Source organism: Bombina bombina, chromosome 4 (genome assembly GCF_027579735.1).
Source record: "Bombina bombina isolate aBomBom1 chromosome 4, aBomBom1.pri, whole genome shotgun sequence".
Classification (NCBI taxonomy): domain Eukaryota; kingdom Metazoa; phylum Chordata; class Amphibia; order Anura; family Bombinatoridae; genus Bombina; species Bombina bombina.
Genome location: NC_069502.1, coordinates 1,132,964,610 through 1,132,984,255, shown reverse-complemented (window position 1 = coordinate 1,132,984,255; position 19,646 = coordinate 1,132,964,610). Strand labels below are relative to the sequence as shown.

The 19,646-nt window shown below is 44.5% G+C and overlaps 1 protein-coding gene across 1 annotated transcript in view; it reads left to right on the top strand.

Moving 5' to 3' along the window:
• The window catches only part of GPATCH2 (G-patch domain containing 2), a 572,071-nt gene that overhangs the window by 101,689 nt on the left and 450,736 nt on the right, over nucleotides 1-19,646 (top strand). Inside the window, exon 5 of the mRNA XM_053712502.1 lies at nucleotides 14,255-14,334. Coding sequence (XP_053568477.1) covers nucleotides 14,255-14,334 — 80 coding nt within the window. The remainder of the gene's footprint in view (nucleotides 1-14,254; nucleotides 14,335-19,646) is intronic.

The window sequence follows — 19,646 nt, the reverse complement described above, 5'->3', positions numbered from 1 at the left end:
GGGGCCGGGCATACGCCAGTATCTCGGTAAGGACACTTGGTTTCAGGAAGGGGCCGAGCATACGCCAGTATCTCGGTAAGGACACTTGGTTTCAGGAAGGGGCCGAGCATACGCCAGTATCTCGGTAAGGACACTTGGTTTCAGGAAGGGGCCGAGCATATGCCAGTATCTCGGTAAGGTAACTTGGTTTCAGGAAGGGGCTGAGCATACGCCAGTATCTCGGTAAGGTAACTTGGTTTCAGGAAGGGGCTGAGCATACGCCAGTATCTCGGTAAGGTAACTTGGTTTCAGGAAGGGGCTTAGCATATACGCCAGTATCTCGGTAAGGTAACTTGGTTTCAGGAAGGGGCTGAGCATATACGCCAGTATCTCGGTAAGGTAACTTGGTTTCAGGAAGGGGCCGAGCATATGCCAGTATCTCGGTAAGGTAACTTGGTTTCAGGAACATAAATGTCACAGTAGAGTTGCTTAGACTCAGCAAGCAGATGTACATACAGTTCTTACAGCAGTGGAGTTTAGTACCAACAGCCAAGGAAGTATACAGGTACTCTCAGAAGAGGTGTTCAGTCTCACAGCAGAGGTACTTGGCTTCAGGATAAACAGATGTCCCAGTATAGTTGCTTAGACTCAGCAAGCAGATTGACATACAGTTCTTACAGCAGTGGAGTTTAGTACCAACAGCCAATGAAGTATACAGGTACTCACAGCAGAGGTACTTGGCTTCAGGATAAACAGATGTCCCAGTATTGTTGCTTAGACTCAGCAGCCAGTTAAGCTTACAGTTCTCACAGCATGGTGATAGACACAGTAGCCAAGTAAGCATACAGGATACAAAAGAATTGTCAGAATACAAGCCAAGGGTCATTAGCCAGGAAAGCAGTCCAATCTTTCATAAAGCAAAAAGGGGAATCCAGAAGAATGGTCAATCAGCAAGCCGAGTTCAGATGCCAGGGATCCAACAACAAAACAGGAATTCAGGAAACAGAACAGAGGCAAAAACAATGGAATTCAATCACAATGTCAAGGCACCAAATGATTAGTGAAGCAGCCCTTTATAGCAGAGCTGATTAGAAAACTACCTGCAGCTGGCAAGCAAGTGGAGCCAGAGAGTAATCCACTGCAGGTAACAGGTCTCCAAAATTCTGCAAACATAAACAGATACCTCTGGTGGCACAGGAAGAGAAAAACAGGCTGGGAACCAGGAGTCCCAGGTTCAAATCCAGGCATGGCCGTGACAGTTCCCCCTTCCCAAGGATACTCTCTGAGCAGCCTTAGCTTCTTCGTATCTTAGAAGGTCCACTTTTCTGACTACAGTCCCATCAGAGGCAAGGATACATTCAGGAGGTATAATGTTGGTCCTCTGACCTTTCTGAAGAAAGTCTTGGCAAAGAGTTGTAAAAGTGGTTCCTTTAGATTTTATTCTGGAGCATTTAGGCAAATGACCCGTGTTCCTTCCCCAGACTGCAGTTTGGGGCTCTGACTCTTCCGAGTTTGACTATTCAAAAATTGTGGAAAAACCATCTGAATTATCTTCCTCAGCACCAGATGATACTGTGGGTGGTAACGTTCCAGCTAGAACTGGTGATACCTGAGTCACAGGGTTTTGGAAGGTTAAGGAAACAGATGAACCAGACTCCTGCTGGTGACTGGATGTAATGGAACCCTTTTGAAAAGAGGGAACAGAAACTTCCAGAGAACAAGCAAAGTCAGATTTGATGTGAGAAGTACCAGTCTCATCTGGGAGTTGTTGCACCAAGATATTATGTAACCGGTCCTCTGCCATCTTTGTTGTTGGGTTTGAGGTACTCTTCCCAGCTGTCACCACAGCAGATGAAGCAGAACTACTAGCTGAGGAGTCTTGGGTAGATCTCTTAGGAGGTCTCACTGGACAGTAGGAGATGACATGGCTAGAGCCCCCACAATAAAAACAGAGCCCTTGAGTTCCTCTTGTAATCTCCGTAGGCGAAAAGGGTGCTGTATCAGCTTTGATGTTACCCTCTGCAGTAGTTTTAAAAGACTTTCCTTTAAATGTCACTGAGGCAGCTCTGGGAGGTACAGAGGAAGTCAGAACTGTGGAAGATTTCTCTGGAGTTAATTGGCAAAAACATTTTGAAAAAAAATCTCTCTGAGTGTCAAATAAAGTCTGAATGTCTGTGGCATAGACGTTGCACCTTATCAGGAAGGTCTTGAAAAAACTGTTGCATTAGCTGTGCCATGTTTTCCACTTGTTCTAGTAGGGCTTTCAAAACTGGTACCACCTCTGCAAGCTCCAATGTGTGGCCTTGACATTCTGTCATGCTCGGCTGAGCAGGTTCAGGGGTATGGAGCATGTGCAAGGTGATGGCTGAGTTAAGCTGAGAGGATGTGAAGAGGTGAGTTGGACTCAGTATACCAGAATGGAAACACAGAACAAAGAAGGTCTTTTCTTAAAGAAACTTTACTAAGGTAATGCAAGGAAAACAAGAGTTATATTCCAAACTGATAATAAACAAACGAAAATCTTTGGTAAGGCAACTTAGTTTCAGGAACGGGTCGAGCATACGCCAGTATCTCGGTAAGGCAACTTGGTTTCAGGAAGGGGCCGAGCATACGCCAGTAACTCGGTAAAGCAACTTGGGTTCAGGAACGGGCCGAGCATACGCCAGTATCTCGGTAAAGCAACTTGGGTTCAGAACGGGCCGAGCATACGCCAGTATCTCGGTAAGGCAACTTGGTTTCAGGAACGGGCCGAGCATACGCCAGTATCTCGGTAAGGCAACTTGGTTTCAGGAAGGGGCCGAGCATACGCCAGTAACTCGGTAAAGCAACTTGGTTTCAGGAAGGGGCCGAGCATACGCCAGTATCTCGGTAAGGCAACTTGGTTTCAGAAAGGGGTCGAGCATACGCCAGTATCTCGGTAAGGTAACTTGGTTTAAGAAAGGGGCCGAGCATACACCAGTATCTCGGTAAGGTAACTTGGTTTCAGGAAGGGGCCGAGCATACGCCAGTATCTCGGTAAGGTAACTTGGTTTCAGGAAGGGGCCAAGCATACGCCAGTATCTCGGTAAGGCAACTTGGTTTCAGGAAGGGGCCGAGCATACGCCAGTATCTCGGTAAGGACACTTGGTTTCAGGAAGGGGCAGAGCATATGCCAGTATCTCGGTAAGGACACTTGGTTTCAGGAAGGGGCAGAGCATACGCCAGTATCTCGGTAAGGACACTTGGTTTCAGGAAGGGGCAGAGCATACGCCAGTATCTCGGTAAGGACACTTGGTTTCAGGAAGGGGCCGAGCATACGCCAGTATCTCGGTAAGGACACTTGGTTTCAGGAAGGGGCCGAGCATACGCCAGTATCTCGGTAAGGACACTTGGTTTCAGGAAGGGGCCGAGCATACGCCAGTATCTCGGTAAGGTAACTTGGTTTCAGGAAGGGGCCGAGCATACGCCAGTATCTCGGTAAGGTAACTTGGTTTCAGGAAGGGGCCGAGCATACGCCAGTATCTCGGTAAGGACACTTGGTTTCAGGAAGGGGCCGAGCATACGCCAGTATCTCGGTAAGGACACTTGGTTTCAGGAAGGGGCCGAGCATACGCCAGTATCTCGGTAAGGACACTTGGTTTCAGGAAGGGGCCGAGCATACGCCAGTATCACGGTAAGGTAACGGTTTCAGGAAGGGGCCGAGCATACACCAGTATCACGGTAAGGACACTTGGTTTCAGGAAGGGGCCGAGCATACGCCAGTATCACGGTAAGGACACTTGGTTTCAGGAAGGGGCCGAGCATACGCCAGTATCTCGGTAAGGACACTTGGTTTCAGGAAGGGGCCGAGCATACGCCAGTATCTCGGTAAGGACACTTGATTTCAGGAAGGGGCCGAGCATACGCCAGTATCTCGGTAAGGACACTTGGTTTCAGGAAGGGGCCGAGCATACGCCAGTATCTCGGTAAGGACACTTGGTTTCAGGAAGGGGGCGAGCATACGCCAGTATCGCGGTAAGGTAACTTGGTTTCAGAAAGGGGCCGAGCATAAGCCAGTATCTCGGTAAGGTAAATTGGTTTCAGGAAGGGGCCGAGCATACGCCAGTATCTCGGTAAGGTAACTTGGTTTCAGGAAGGGGCCGAGCATATGCCAGTATCTCGGTAAGGTAACTTGGTTTCAGGAAGGGGCTGAGCATACGCCAGTATCTCGGTAAGGTAACTTGGTTTCAGGAAGGGGCTGAGCATACGCCAGTATCTCGGTAAGGTAACTTGGTTTCAGGAAGGGGCTTAGCATATACGCCAGTATCTCGGTAAGGTAACTTGGTTTCAGGAAGGGGCTGAGCATATACGCCAGTATCTCGGTAAGGTAACTTGGTTTCAGGAAGGGGCCGAGCATATGCCAGTATCTCGGTAAGGTAACTTGGTTTCAGGAACATAAATGTCACAGTAGAGTTGCTTAGACTCAGCAAGCAGATGTACATACAGTTCTTACAGCAGTGGAGTTTAGTACCAACAGCCAAGGAAGTATACAGGTACTCTCAGAAGAGGTGTTCAGTCTCACAGCAGAGGTACTTGGCTTCAGGATAAACAGATGTCCCAGTATAGTTGCTTAGACTCAGCAAGCAGATTGACATACAGTTCTTACAGCAGTGGAGTTTAGTACCAACAGCCAATGAAGTATACAGGTACTCACAGCAGAGGTACTTGGCTTCAGGATAAACAGATGTCCCAGTATTGTTGCTTAGACTCAGCAGCCAGTTAAGCTTACAGTTCTCACAGCATGGTGATAGACACAGTAGCCAAGTAAGCATACAGGATACAAAAGAATTGTCAGAATACAAGCCAAGGGTCATTAGCCAGGAAAGCAGTCCAATCTTTCATAAAGCAAAAAGGGGAATCCAGAAGAATGGTCAATCAGCAAGCCGAGTTCAGATGCCAGGGATCCAACAACAAAACAGGAATTCAGGAAACAGAACAGAGGCAAAAACAATGGAATTCAATCACAATGTCAAGGCACCAAATGATTAGTGAAGCAGCCCTTTATAGCAGAGCTGATTAGAAAACTACCTGCAGCTGGCAAGCAAGTGGAGCCAGAGAGTAATCCACTGCAGGTAACAGGTCTCCAAAATTCTGCAAACATAAACAGATACCTCTGGTGGCACAGGAAGAGAAAAACAGGCTGGGAACCAGGAGTCCCAGGTTCAAATCCAGGCATGGCCGTGACAGTTCCCCCTTCCCAAGGATACTCTCTGAGCAGCCTTAGCTTCTTCGTATCTTAGAAGGTCCACTTTTCTGACTACAGTCCCATCAGAGGCAAGGATACATTCAGGAGGTATAATGTTGGTCCTCTGACCTTTCTGAAGAAAGTCTTGGCAAAGAGTTGTAAAAGTGGTTCCTTTAGATTTTATTCTGGAGCATTTAGGCAAATGACCCGTGTTCCTTCCCCAGACTGCAGTTTGGGGCTCTGACTCTTCCGAGTTTGACTATTCAAAAATTGTGGAAAAACCATCTGAATTATCTTCCTCAGCACCAGATGATACTGTGGGTGGTAACGTTCCAGCTAGAACTGGTGATACCTGAGTCACAGGGTTTTGGAAGGTTAAGGAAACAGATGAACCAGACTCCTGCTGGTGACTGGATGTAATGGAACCCTTTTGAAAAGAGGGAACAGAAACTTCCAGAGAACAAGCAAAGTCAGATTTGATGTGAGAAGTACCAGTCTCATCTGGGAGTTGTTGCACCAAGATATTATGTAACCGGTCCTCTGCCATCTTTGTTGTTGGGTTTGAGGTACTCTTCCCAGCTGTCACCACAGCAGATGAAGCAGAACTACTAGCTGAGGAGTCTTGGGTAGATCTCTTAGGAGGTCTCACTGGACAGTAGGAGATGACATGGCTAGAGCCCCCACAATAAAAACAGAGCCCTTGAGTTCTTCTTGTAATCTCCGTAGGCGAAAAGGGTGCTGTATCAGCTTTGATGTTACCCTCTGCAGTAGTTTTAAAAGACTTTCCTTTAAATGTCACTGAGGCAGCTCTGGGAGGTACAGAGGAAGTCAGAACTGTGGAAGATTTCTCTGGAGTTAATTGGCAAAAACATTTTGAAAAAAAATCTCTCTGAGTGTCAAATAAAGTCTGAATGTCTGTGGCATAGACGTTGCACCTTATCAGGAAGGTCTTGAAAAAACTGTTGCATTAGCTGTGCCATGTTTTCCACTTGTTCTAGTAGGGCTTTCAAAACTGGTACCACCTCTGCAAGCTCCAATGTGTGGCCTTGACATTCTGTCATGCTCGGCTGAGCAGGTTCAGGGGTATGGAGCATGTGCAAGGTGATGGCTGAGTTAAGCTGAGAGGATGTGAAGAGGTGAGTTGGACTCAGTATACCAGAATGGAAACACAGAACAAAGAAGGTCTTTTCTTAAAGAAACTTTACTAAGGTAATGCAAGGAAAACAAGAGTTATATTCCAAACTGATAATAAACAAACGAAAATCTTTGGTAAGGCAACTTAGTTTCAGGAACGGGTCGAGCATACGCCAGTATCTCGGTAAGGCAACTTGGTTTCAGGAAGGGGCCGAGCATACGCCAGTAACTCGGTAAAGCAACTTGGGTTCAGGAACGGGCCGAGCATACGCCAGTATCTCGGTAAAGCAACTTGGGTTCAGAACGGGCCGAGCATACGCCAGTATCTCGGTAAGGCAACTTGGTTTCAGGAACGGGCCGAGCATACGCCAGTATCTCGGTAAGGCAACTTGGTTTCAGGAAGGGGCCGAGCATACGCCAGTAACTCGGTAAAGCAACTTGGTTTCAGGAAGGGGCCGAGCATACGCCAGTATCTCGGTAAGGCAACTTGGTTTCAGAAAGGGGTCGAGCATACGCCAGTATCTCGGTAAGGTAACTTGGTTTAAGAAAGGGGCCGAGCATACACCAGTATCTCGGTAAGGTAACTTGGTTTCAGGAAGGGGCCGAGCATACGCCAGTATCTCGGTAAGGTAACTTGGTTTCAGGAAGGGGCCAAGCATACGCCAGTATCTCGGTAAGGCAACTTGGTTTCAGGAAGGGGCCGAGCATACGCCAGTATCTCGGTAAGGACACTTGGTTTCAGGAAGGGGCAGAGCATATGCCAGTATCTCGGTAAGGACACTTGGTTTCAGGAAGGGGCAGAGCATACGCCAGTATCTCGGTAAGGACACTTGGTTTCAGGAAGGGGCAGAGCATACGCCAGTATCTCGGTAAGGACACTTGGTTTCAGGAAGGGGCCGAGCATACGCCAGTATCTCGGTAAGGACACTTGGTTTCAGGAAGGGGCCGAGCATACGCCAGTATCTCGGTAAGGACACTTGGTTTCAGGAAGGGGCCGAGCATACGCCAGTATCTCGGTAAGGTAATTTGGTTTCAGGAAGGGGCCGAGCATACGCCAGTATCTCGGTAAGGTAACTTGGTTTCAGGAAGGGGCCGAGCATACGCCAGTATCTCGGTAAGGACACTTGGTTTCAGGAAGGGGCCGAGCATACGCCAGTATCTCGGTAAGGACACTTGGTTTCAGGAAGGGGCCGAGCATACGCCAGTATCTCGGTAAGGACACTTGGTTTCAGGAAGGGGCCGAGCATACGCCAGTATCACGGTAAGGTAACTTGGTTTCAGGAAGGGGCCGAGCATACGCCAGTATCACGGTAAGGACACTTGGTTTCAGGAAGGGGCCGAGCATACGCCAGTATCACGGTAAGGACACTTGGTTTCAGGAAGGGGCCGAGCATACGCCAGTATCTCGGTAAGGACACTTGGTTTCAGGAAGGGGCCGAGCATACGCCAGTATCTCGGTAAGGACACTTGATTTCAGGAAGGGGCCGAGCATACGCCAGTATCTCGGTAAGGACACTTGGTTTCAGGAAGGGGCCGAGCATACGCCAGTATCTCGGTAAGGACACTTGGTTTCAGGAAGGGGGCGAGCATACGCCAGTATCGCGGTAAGGTAACTTGGTTTCAGAAAGGGGCCGAGCATAAGCCAGTATCTCGGTAAGGTAAATTGGTTTCAGGAAGGGGCCGAGCATACGCCAGTATCTCGGTAAGGTAACTTGGTTTCAGGAAGGGGCCGAGCATACGCCAGTATCTCGGTAAGGTAACTTGGTTTCTGGAAGGGGCCGAGCATACGCCAGTATCTCGGTAAGGTAACTTGGTTTCAGGAACACAAAAGTCACAGTAGAGTTGCTTAGACTCAGCAAGCAGATGTACATACAGTTCTTACAGCAGTGGAGTTTAGTACCAACAGCCAAGGAAGTATACAGGTACTCTCAGAAGAGGTGTTCAGTCTCACAGCAGAGGTACTTGGCTTCAGGATAAACAGATGTCCCAGTATAGTTGCTTAGACTCAGCAAGCAGAGTAACATACAGTTCTTACAGCAGTGGAGTTTAGTACCAACAGCCAAGGAAGTATACAGGTACTCACAGCAGAGGTACTTGGCTTTCAGGATAAACAGATGTCCCAGTATAGTTGCTTAGACTCAGCAGCCAGTTAAGCTTACAGTTCTCACAGCATGGTGATAGACACAGTAGCCAAGTAAGCATACAGGATACAAAAGAATTGTCAGAATACAAGCCAAGGGTCATTAGCCAGGAAAGCAGTCCAATCTTTCATAAAGCAAAAAGGGGAATCCAGAAGAATGGTCAATCAGCAAGCCGAGTTCAGATGCCAGGGATCCAACAACAAAACAGGAATTCAGGAAACAGAACAGAGGCAAAAACAAAGGAATTCAATCACAATGTCAAGGCACCAAATGATTAGTGAAGCAGCCCTTTATAGCAGAGCTGATTAGAAAACTACCTGCAGCTGGCAAGCAGATGGAGCCAGAGAGTAATCCACTGCAGGTAACAGGTCTCCAAAATGCTGCAAACATAAACAGATACCTCTGGTGGCACAGGAAAAGAAAACAGGCTGGGAACCAGGAATCCCCCAGGTTCAAATCCAGGCACGGCCGTGACAGTCATGATAAGCTTTTGCATGGCAATAATGATTCTATTAATACTAGTACAATACCTGTTGTTCCCTCAACATCTAATGTACATGATATTTGAAAAATTATATATATAAACGTAAAAGGTCTTTTAAAACTTCTCATAAAACTGATGAAATTTGTAAAGACCAACAACATACTGAAATATTCTCTCCTGAAGAGGATCTCTCTGCTTCAGAAGATCTTCAGACATTGAAATTGATACATCTTTTAATCTTTTTAAGATTGAATATATTCGGTCTTTGTTGAAAGAAGTATTGGTTACTTTTGTTATTGATAACAAAACCAGTAAACGTTTAAATTCTGTTTTTAAACCTTTTGTGTTTACTCCTGAGGTTTTTCCTGTTCCAGATGCGGTTTCTGATGTTATTGCTAAAGAATGGTCTAAGCTGGGTGCTTCTTTTAATCCTTCTTCTAGGTTTAAGAAGTTATATCCTTTACCAGTGGCTAATTTGGAGTTTTGGGAAAAAGTCCCTAAGGTTGATGGGGCTATTTTCTACTCTTGCCAAACGTACTACTATTCCAATGGAAGATAGTACTTCTTTTAAATAGGAAGATTGAATATTATCTAAGCAAAGCTTATTTACATTGTGCCTATATTCTCAGGCCTGCCATTTCTATGGCTGATGCAGTGGCGCGATCCTCTACCTATTGGTGTGAACTTCTGTCAGAGATGATCGAGGTGGACACTCCCCTCGATGAGATACAGGAAAGAATTAAGGCCCTGAGGGTAGTTAATTCCTTCATCTGTGATGCAAATATGCAGATTATTCGCTTGAATGCCAAGACATCAGGCTTTTCTGTTCTGGCCCGGAGGGCCCTGTGGTTGAAGTCAATCGTCTGCTGACATGACGTCCAAATTTAGATTACTTTTCCTTCCTTTTAAGTGAAAGGTTCTTTTTGGACCAGGCTTGGACTCTTTCATATCCACGGTCACGGGGGCAAGGGTGCATTTCTACCGCAGAATAAGAAGAATAAACCTAAGGGTCCTAATTTTCGTCCCTTTTGTTCGGACAAGTCCCAACGACAGCAGCCTGCCGCGAAGCCCGAGCAGTCCAAGGGATCTTGGAAGCCATCTCAGTCTTGGAATAAAACCAAGCAGAACAAGAAGCCCGCAGAGATAAAAGGGGCATGAAGGGGCGGCCCCCGATCCGTCTCTGGATCTTTGTAGGGGGCAGACTATCTCTTTTTGCGGAGGCTTGGATGAGACACGTGCAGGATCCTTGGGTTCTGGAGGTTATTACGCATGGTTACAGGATAGGTTTCTAAACTCATACTCCCAGGGGCAGATTCCTCTTGTCAAATCTATTTTAAAAACCAGAGAAACAAGATGCCTAGGAGTAATTGTACCGGTACCTCTAGCAGAAAGAGGTCTAGGGTACTATTGAAACCTTTTCGTGGTCCCAAAGAAGGACACGTTTCGCCCAATTCTAGACCTAAAGTGCTTAAACAAGTTTTTGTCAGTCCCATCGGTCAAGATGGAGACGATAAGGTCTATTCTGCCTTTAGTTTTAGAGCGTCAGTTCATGACTGCAATAGACCTGAAGGACGCTTATCTTCATGTGCCAATATACACGGATCACTTCAAGTTCCTAAGATTCGCTTTTCTGGACCAGCACTTCAAGTTTGTAGCTCGCACCTTTGGTCTGGCTACTGCTCCAAGGGTCTTTACGAAGGTTCTGGGAGCACTGCTCGCAGTGGCGAGATCCAGATGTATTGAAGTTTACACCTTATCTGGACAACATCCTGGTCCAAGCTCCGTCCTGCCAGCTGGCAGAGGACCATTCGAGAGCTCTTCTTCTGCAATCTCATAGATGGAAGATAAACTCAGGAAAGAGTTCTCTGGTTCCCAGTACCAGAGTGGAGTTCCTGGGCATGATAATAGACTCCATTTCCATGAAGATATTCCTGACAGACCAGAGATGTTGCAAAATTGCCTCCAGCTGTCTTGCCCTTCAAACCTCCTCAAGGCCATCAGTTGCCCGGTGTATGGATGTGATTGGGCTCATGGTATCCAGTATAGATGTCATTCTATTCACCAGGTTCCATCTCCGACCTCTTCAGTTGTGCATGCTGAGACAATGGAACAGCGATCACTCTGACCTATCCCAACTGATCTCTCTGGACAACAGGTCGAGGGAATCCCTCTCTTGGTGGCTCCGTCCAGATCAGTTGTCCCAGGGGACATCCTTCCTAAGACCATATTGGGAGATTGTGAATACGGACGCCAGCCTCTCAGGTTGGGGAGTGGTTTGGGGTGCCAGGGAGGCACAGGGCAGGTGGAATCAGGAGTCGCCGCTTCTACTGGTAAACATCCTAGAACTTTGAGCGATCTTCAACGCTCTGAGGACAACTGGGAAGCAGACTTTCTCAGCACACAATCGTTTCATCCGGGGGAATGGGCTCTTCGGCCACAAAGTGTTTGCGTAAATTTGCAACATATGGGGGACTCCAGAGATAGATCTCATGGCGTCCAGACTCATCTTCAAGCTACCAAGATACGGGTTGCGGTCCAGGGATCCCCAGGCAGAGATGATAGATTCCTTAGCAGTGACTTGGGGATTCAACCTAGTCTAGCTATTTCCTCCGTTACCACTTCTACCTCGAGTAGTGGCCCACATCAAGCAGGAGCAAGCATAAACTATTCTGATTGCTCCGTCGTGGCCGTTGGGGATGTGGTTTGCAGAGCTGGTGGGGATTTCATCGTCTTCTCCATGGAGGTTGCCCTGTCGCATGGAGGGATCTGCTGGTACAGGGCCCCTTTGTGCATCAAAATCTAGATTATCTGAGGCTGACTGCGTGGAGATTGATCACCTAGTCATAGTCAGGAGAGGGTTTTATGAGAGTGTAATTGATACTCTCATTCAAGCCAGGAAGCCGGTCACCCGACGCATCTATCCTAAGGTGTGGAGGACCTACTTACTCTGGTGTGAGATTTGTAGATATTCTTGACACAGGGTCAGGGTATCCAGGATTCTTTTCCTCCTACAGGACGGTTTGGAGAAGGGACTTGCCGCCAGTTCCTTAAAAGGACAGATTTCGGCTCTATCTGTGTTGTTATACAAGACGCTCGCTGAGCTTCCTGATATTCAGTCTTTTGTTCAGGCTCTATCCAGGATCAGGCCTGTATTTAGACATTCTGCTCCCCCTTGGAGTTTGAATCTGGTTCTTAAGGTTTTGCAGAAGGCTCCGTTTGAGCCTATGCATTCTCTTGACATTAAGATACTGTCTTGTAAGGTTCTTTTTCTACTGGCTATTGCTTCGGCACGCAGAGTCTCTGAGTTGGCGGCCTTGCAATGTGAGCCTCCTTACCTTTTTTTTCATGCTGATAAGGCTGTCCTTCGCACTAGTTTGGGATTTCTGCCTAAGGTTGTGTCTGATTGCAACATTAATCAGGAGATTGTACTTCCTTCATTGTGTCCTAAACCTTCTTCTTCGAAGGAACGGTTACTTCATAATTTGGATGTGGTTCTATCTTTGAAATTCTATCTTCAGGCTATGAAGGATTTCAGACTGACTTCAACGTTGTTTGTGGTCTATTCAGAGAAGCGCAAAGGGCAGAAGGCTTCTTCCACTTCCCTATCTTTTTGGCTGAGGAGCATGATTTGCTTGGCTTATGAGACAGCGGGACATAAGCCTCAAAGGATTACGGCTCACTCAACTAGAGCTGTGGCTTTTTCTTGGGCCTTCAAGAATGAGGCCTCTATGGAGCGGCTATCTGGTCCTCCTTACATACTTTTTCAAAGTTTCACAAATTAGAAGTTTTTGCTTCGGCTGAAACAACTTTTAGGAGAAGGGTTTTACAGGCTGTGGTGCCCTCAAAATAAGGTCCGCCTCTTTTTTATTTACCCTCCCGTTTTTCATTCAGTGTCCTCTAGAGCTTGGGTATTTGTTTCCCACAAGTAATAAATGAAGCCGTGGACTCTCCTTGTATTAAGATGGAAAACATAAATTATGCTTACCTGATCATTTTAATTTCCATCTGTACAAGGAGAGTCCACGGTTCCCGCCCGGTTCTCCGTTGGGCGGACCTAAATTTATTTTGTTTTTCTTCTGGCACCTTTTATACCCTGATATTTCTCCTACTGTTCCTTGTTTCCTCGGCAGAATGACTGGGGGATGAGGGGAGTGGGGGAGGTATTTAAGCCTTTGGCTGGGTTGTCTTTGCCTCCTCCTGGTGGCCAGATTCTGTATTTCCCACAAGTAATGAGTGAAGCCGTGGACTCTCCTCGTACAGATGGAAATGACATTATCAGGTAAGCATAATTTTATGTTTTTTAAGAAATTGGTTTGTAGAAAAAAAAAATGTAAAAGCTTTTTAATGAGAGATTAAAGTGAATGTAAAGTCAGCTTCATGACTAAGGTTCTCTGTAACAGTTGTTTATAAAAAAACTGGACTTTCATTCATCAATTTATAAATATTTAAATATATACCTTTATTTTTAATAATTTATGTTGTTTCCCATTATTCTCATCCTCCACCCGGCATTCGCGCTCCGTTCGTGTTGATTATAATGGACATCTTCTGAGCCAATAATGGCTCTAACCACAGGGGGACCCACCCCCTTAGGATGACGTAATGAGTCATTCTTGCGCTTGCGTTCTATTGTGGTTCTCAGCTCATTAGCGTAAGCGAGTGCACATTTCGCGCATGCGCAATAGACTAGTATACAGAGTTTTTTTAGTATAGAAGTATAGACTAGTATACGGAGTATTTTACTTCTAATTAGCGGTATTACAGGCTGGGGGTAGGAGATCCTGTCCTTCGCTTCGCAACAATAGTATTCATTGAATGTACTGATTCAATGAATACTATGTTGTTTGACAGCGGAAACAGGAGTAACGCATGCGCAATGGCAGACTTAAATGGGAGCGCGCATTGCTGATACGTAAACAGCGGGTGGGACCGCTGTATACGTAATATGGAGGAGAATAAGGAAACAGTGAGTGGGAGGAGCGGGTAAAGTAAATGAACGATATTTACTATATAAAATTAAAAACAAATTAAAAGTTGTATTAAAAAATTATATTGGCGGTATCCTTAATTGGATGTTTGTCTACATAAATATATCATCCAAACCGGAAAAATTGACATTCACTTTAAGTCAACATCCTGTAAAAACTGTATCATTTATGCTCATACTGTTCAGCAGCGGAGAGCTTTATTATGTGTGTAAGGAGAAATTGCATGATGTAACAAAACAGGAAAGGTAATATTTCTGTGGCATTTGTTACATTCAAAAGTACAGAAATGCTGATGTTTTTGTTTCTTTTTCCTGCCTTGTTATAGGTTTCCAGGCCAGACTGAGTCACCTTCATGCAATGCAAGCAAGGAGCGTTCGAAAATCTGCAGGAAACCCAAATCCTCTGGTATGTGGTTCCTGCTTTTTTCCCCTGACATTTACTAGCATGTTATTGAACACAACTGCTACCTGTACAACCCTGTACGGTATCACGCTATATCTTACGTTAAACAGACATAATTCATTTTTATCAAGGGCTTAAAAACCACATTATATACATCCCAAAGTAGCTGTTTAGTAGACTTGCATTTAAGCCCTGATGGAATTGTGACCGTGGATTTTAAGTGAAAGTTGAACGTCTAAAAACATTTTGACTTTGCACTGAATCCACAGTGTTACTAATCACAAATGAATTTTATACGAAATCCAGGTTAGTCCGGACCAGTAAATTAAAGTCTATGTTAATAAGTGATGTTGAATTCAATGTACATGTATCTCCCCACCCCATCGGAGATGTACTCCCAATGTGCACTCTCAATCAGTTATAAGGTATGTATAGCTTATATATGGTTGTAAAATCCCCCCCCCCTTTCTTTCTTTCTCTCTCTCTCTCTCTCTCTCTCTCTCTCTCTCTCTATATATATATATATATATATATATATATATATATATATATATATATATCTATCTATCTATCTATCTATCTATCTATCTATCTATCTATATCTCTCTCTCTCTATCTCTATCTATCTATCTCTATCTATCTATCTCTCTATATCTCTCTCTATATCTCTCTCTCTATCTCTCTATCTCTCTCTCTCTATATCTCTCTCTCTCTCTCTCTATCTCTCTATCTCTATCGCTCTCTCTCTCTCTATATCTCTCTCTCTCTATATATCTCTCTCTCTCTATATATATATATATCTCTCTCTATATATATATATCTCTCTCTATATATATATCTCTCTCTCTCTCTATATATATCTCTCTCTCTCAGGGGCAATGGAGATATAGTTGGCCTTATCTCTTGGCCAATAGCTGTAAATAATCCTCCATTTTATGTTTAAGATATAATTGTGTAGGTTTAGTTTTGATAAAAATAAAGGGCACCGCCAACAAGGAGGTGTGGAAACAATTTTGTATAATCCTTTGTTCCACTCATCCTTGTTTGGACAGTCTGTTTTATTCCTTCAGTGATTTTTTTTTTTAGGTCAAACCTTTGGGTTTCATATTTTTAAACTTTTATTTTGATTTTAATGCTCCTTTAAAACCTACATTAATCAAGTGTGTGTATAAATGTTTGTTTGTGCACCTCATAGTGCTTGCTGTCTGTCCTACAACTTTACAAAAGCTTGTAAAACCTGCAGTTTGTTGAGGACTGCTTAAACGACTATTAAATGTAACATTTCAACAACGCATAAAATGTTTTACTTTTGAAAGTGAAACATTATTCCAATATACATTCATTATTTATGTTGCTTCCTTTTGCTGTAAAATACATCTGAAATGTGTTCTGGTTCCATTTTCTCCCAGGGAGACTTTGGTTAATACTTTTTAGCTAATTTTCTGTGAGCCGGTTTATCCCCCTCATCCTCCCTCACTTTATCTGCACTCATTTGCTCTTTTAAGGTGGATTATCACTTCTTCATTAAAAGAGCATGAAACACAAATCTTTTTATTTCATGATACAGATAGAGCATGCAATTTGAAACCGCTTTTCTCTTGTAAGATGTATCGAGTCCACGGATTCATCCTTACTTGTGGGATATTCTCCTCCCCTACATGAAGTGGCAGAGAGAGCACCCACAGCAGAGCTGCCTATATAGCTCCCCCCTTAGCTCCACCCCCCAGTCATTCTCTCTGCCTGCTTAACTGCTAGGAAGGGCAAAGAGGAGTGTGGTGACAAAAATGTTAGGTTTTTATTTTCTCAAGCAAAATTTTGTTATTTTTAAATGGTACCGGTGTGTACTATTTACTCTCTGGCAGAAAAGGGATGAAGATTTCTGCAAGGTGGATGATGATCTTAGCATTTTGTAACTAAGATCCACTGCTGTTCTCACAAGGGCTGAAGAGTACAGGAAAACTTCAGTTGGGGGAACAGTTTGCAGGCTAAACTGCATTAAGGTATGTTCAGTCTATTTTTTTCTAGACAGACTGTGTTATTTCTAGAAAAGGCTGGCAATATCCCCATGAGGGAAGGGTAAGCTGTATTCAGACACTTGGATAGGAATTTCAGCTTGCATGAAGGGCTCATTTGTTACTGGTGACACTGTTTGGTAAAAACGTTTTTGTTTATTCAGTGAATGATGCAATTATAACATTTTTTTGAAGGGACTAAAGGGGTCATTGTGGCTTGTTTTTGAGTTTTCTAACCCACATGGTTAATTTAGAGACACTCTAGTGTTTGTCTCCCCTCTGTCCCAATTGTACTGATATGTCTATAAACTATAAAGAACATATATTAGCACTTAAATATAGAGCAATAGATGATTCTCAGTCAGAAGTAAATGAGGGTTCGCCATCTAGCTCTCCCCAAGTGTCACAACCAGTAACGCCCGCACAAGTGACGCCAAGTACCTCTAGTGCGTCAAATTCATTTATTTTACAAGACATGGCCACAGTTATGAATACAACCCTCACTGAGGTTTTATCCAAACTGCCTGGTTTACAAGGAAAGCGGGTCAGCTCTGGGTTAAGGAAAAATGCTGAGCAGTTTGTTATCTGAGGGAGAAATTTCTGACTCAGGAAAGACGCTTCCTCAGACAGATTCTGATATGACGGCCTTTAAATTTAAGCTTGAACACCTCCGCTTATTGCTCAGGGAGGTATTAGCGGCTCTAGATGATTGTGACCCTATAGTGGTCCCAGAGAAATTGTGTAAGATGGATAAATACTTAGAGGTTCCTGTTTACACTAATGTTTTTTTTTCCAGTCCCTAAGAGGATTGTGAATATTATTGCTAAGGAGTGGGATAGACCAGGTATTCCGTTCATTCCCCCTCCTGTTTTTAAGAAAATGTTTCCCATATCTGATACCATGCGGGACTCGTGGCAGACAGTTCCTAAGGTGGAGGGAGCTATTTCTACTCTGTCTAAGCGTACAACTATACCTATTGAAGTCAGTTGTGCTTTCAAAGATCCTATGGATAAAAAAATTTGAGGGTCTCCTGAAGAAAATTTTTGTTCATCAAGGTTTTCTTCTTCAACCTATTGTGTGCATTGTTCCTGCAACTACTGTAGCTGCTTTCTGGTTTGAGGCTCTTCAGATGGAGACTCCATTAGAAGAAATTTTGGACAGAATTAAGGCCCTTAAATTGGCTAATTCTTTTATTACAGATGCCGCTTTTCAACTGGCTAAATTAACGGCAAAGAATTCAGGTTTTGCCATTTTAGCACGCAGGGCGTTATGGCTTAAATCCTGGTCTGCTGATGTGTCATCTAAAACTAAACTTTTGAACATCCCTTTCAAAGGAAAGACCCTATTCGGGCCTGAACCTAAAGAGATTATTTCAGACATCACTGGAGGGAAAGGTCATGCCCTCCCTCAGGATAGATCAAATAATATGAGGACCAAACAAAATAATTTTCGTTCCTTTTGGAATTTCAAGAGTGGTCCCGCTTCAGCTTCCTCTGCTGCAAAGCAAGAGGGGAATTTTGCCCAATCCAAGTTAGTCTGGAGACCTAACCAGGCTTGGAACAAGGGTAAACAGGCCAAGAAGCCTGCAGCTGCCTCTAAGACAGCATGAATGGGTAGCCCCCGATCCAGGACCGGATCTAGTAGGGGGCAGACTCTCTCTCTTCTCTCAGGCTTGGGCAAGAGATGTTCACGATCCCTGGGTTTTAGAAATTGTGTCCCAGGTATATTTTCCGGAATTCAAAGGCTCTCTTCCAAGGGGGACTTTTCACATTTCTCGATTTTCTGTAAACAGACAAAGAGAGAGGCGTTCTTACGCTGTGTAGAAGACCTACATACCATGGGGGTGATCCGCCCAGTCCTAAAAGAGGAACAGAGGCTAGGTTTTTACTCAAACCTGTTTGTGGTTTCCAAAAAAGAGGGAACTTTCAGATCAATCTTGGATCTCAAAATTCTAAACAAGTTCCTCAAAGTTCCATCATTCAAGATGGAGACTATTCGGTCTATTCTACCTCTGATCCAGGAGGGTCAATATATGACCACCGTGGACTTAAAGGATGCGTATCTACACATCCCTATTCACAGAATTTTCACAAGGGTGCTAGGGTCCCTTCTGGCGGTTCTACGACCACGGGGCATAGCATTGGCGCCTTATCTAGACGACATCTTATTTCAGGCGTCAACTTTACAGCTATCCAAGTCTCACACGGACATTGTGTTGGCTTTTCTGAGATCTCACGGGTGGACGGTGAACATAAAAAAGAGTTCTCTCTTCCCTCTTATAAGAGTTTCCTTCCTAGGGACTCTGATAGACTCGGTAGAAATGAAAATATTTCTGACGGCGGTCAGAAAATCAAAGCTCTTAAAGGGACACTGTACCCAAAATTTTTCTTTCGTGATTCAGATTGAGCATGAAATTTTAAGCAAACTTTCTAATTTACTCCTATTATCAAATTTTCTTCGTTCTCTTGCTATCATTATTTGGAAAAGAAGGCATCGAAGCTTTTTTTTTGTTTCAGTACTCTGGACAGCACATTTTTATTGGTGGATGAATTTATCCACCAATCAGCAAGGACAACCCAGGTTGTTCACCAAAAATGGGCCGGCATCTAAACTTACATTCTTGCATTTCAAATAAAGATACCAAGAGAATGAAGAAAATGTGATATTGGGAGTAAATTAGAAAGTTGCTTAAAATTTCATGCTCAATCAGAATCAGGAAAGAAAATTTTTGGGTACAGTGTCCCTTTAACCACTTCCCGAGCTCTTCATTCCATTCTTCGGCCATCAGTGGCTCAGTATAATGGAGGTAATCGGACTCATGGTAGCGGCAATGGACAATGTTCCTTTTGCCCGCCTACACCTCAGACCACTACATCTATGCATGCTCAAACAGTGGAATGGGGATTATGCAGATTTGTCTTCTCAACTGCATCTGGACCAGGAGACCAGAGATTCTCTTCTCTGGTGGTTGTCTCAGGACCACCTGTCTCAGGGAATGTGTTTCCGCAGCCCAGAGTGGCTCATTGTAACGACAGATACCAGCCTGCTAGGCTGGGATGCAGTCTGGAACTCCCTGAAAGCACAGGGCTTATGGTCTCGGGAGGAATCTCTTCTCCCGATAAATATTCTAGAACTGAGAGCGATATTCAATGCGCTTCAGGCAGCTTGCTGCGGCCAAATTCATCAGGTTTCAGTCGGACAACATCACGACTGTAGCTTATATCAATCATCAAGGAGGAACAAGGAGTTCTCTAGCGATGATGGAGGTAACTAAAATAATCCGATGGGCAGAGGATCACTCTT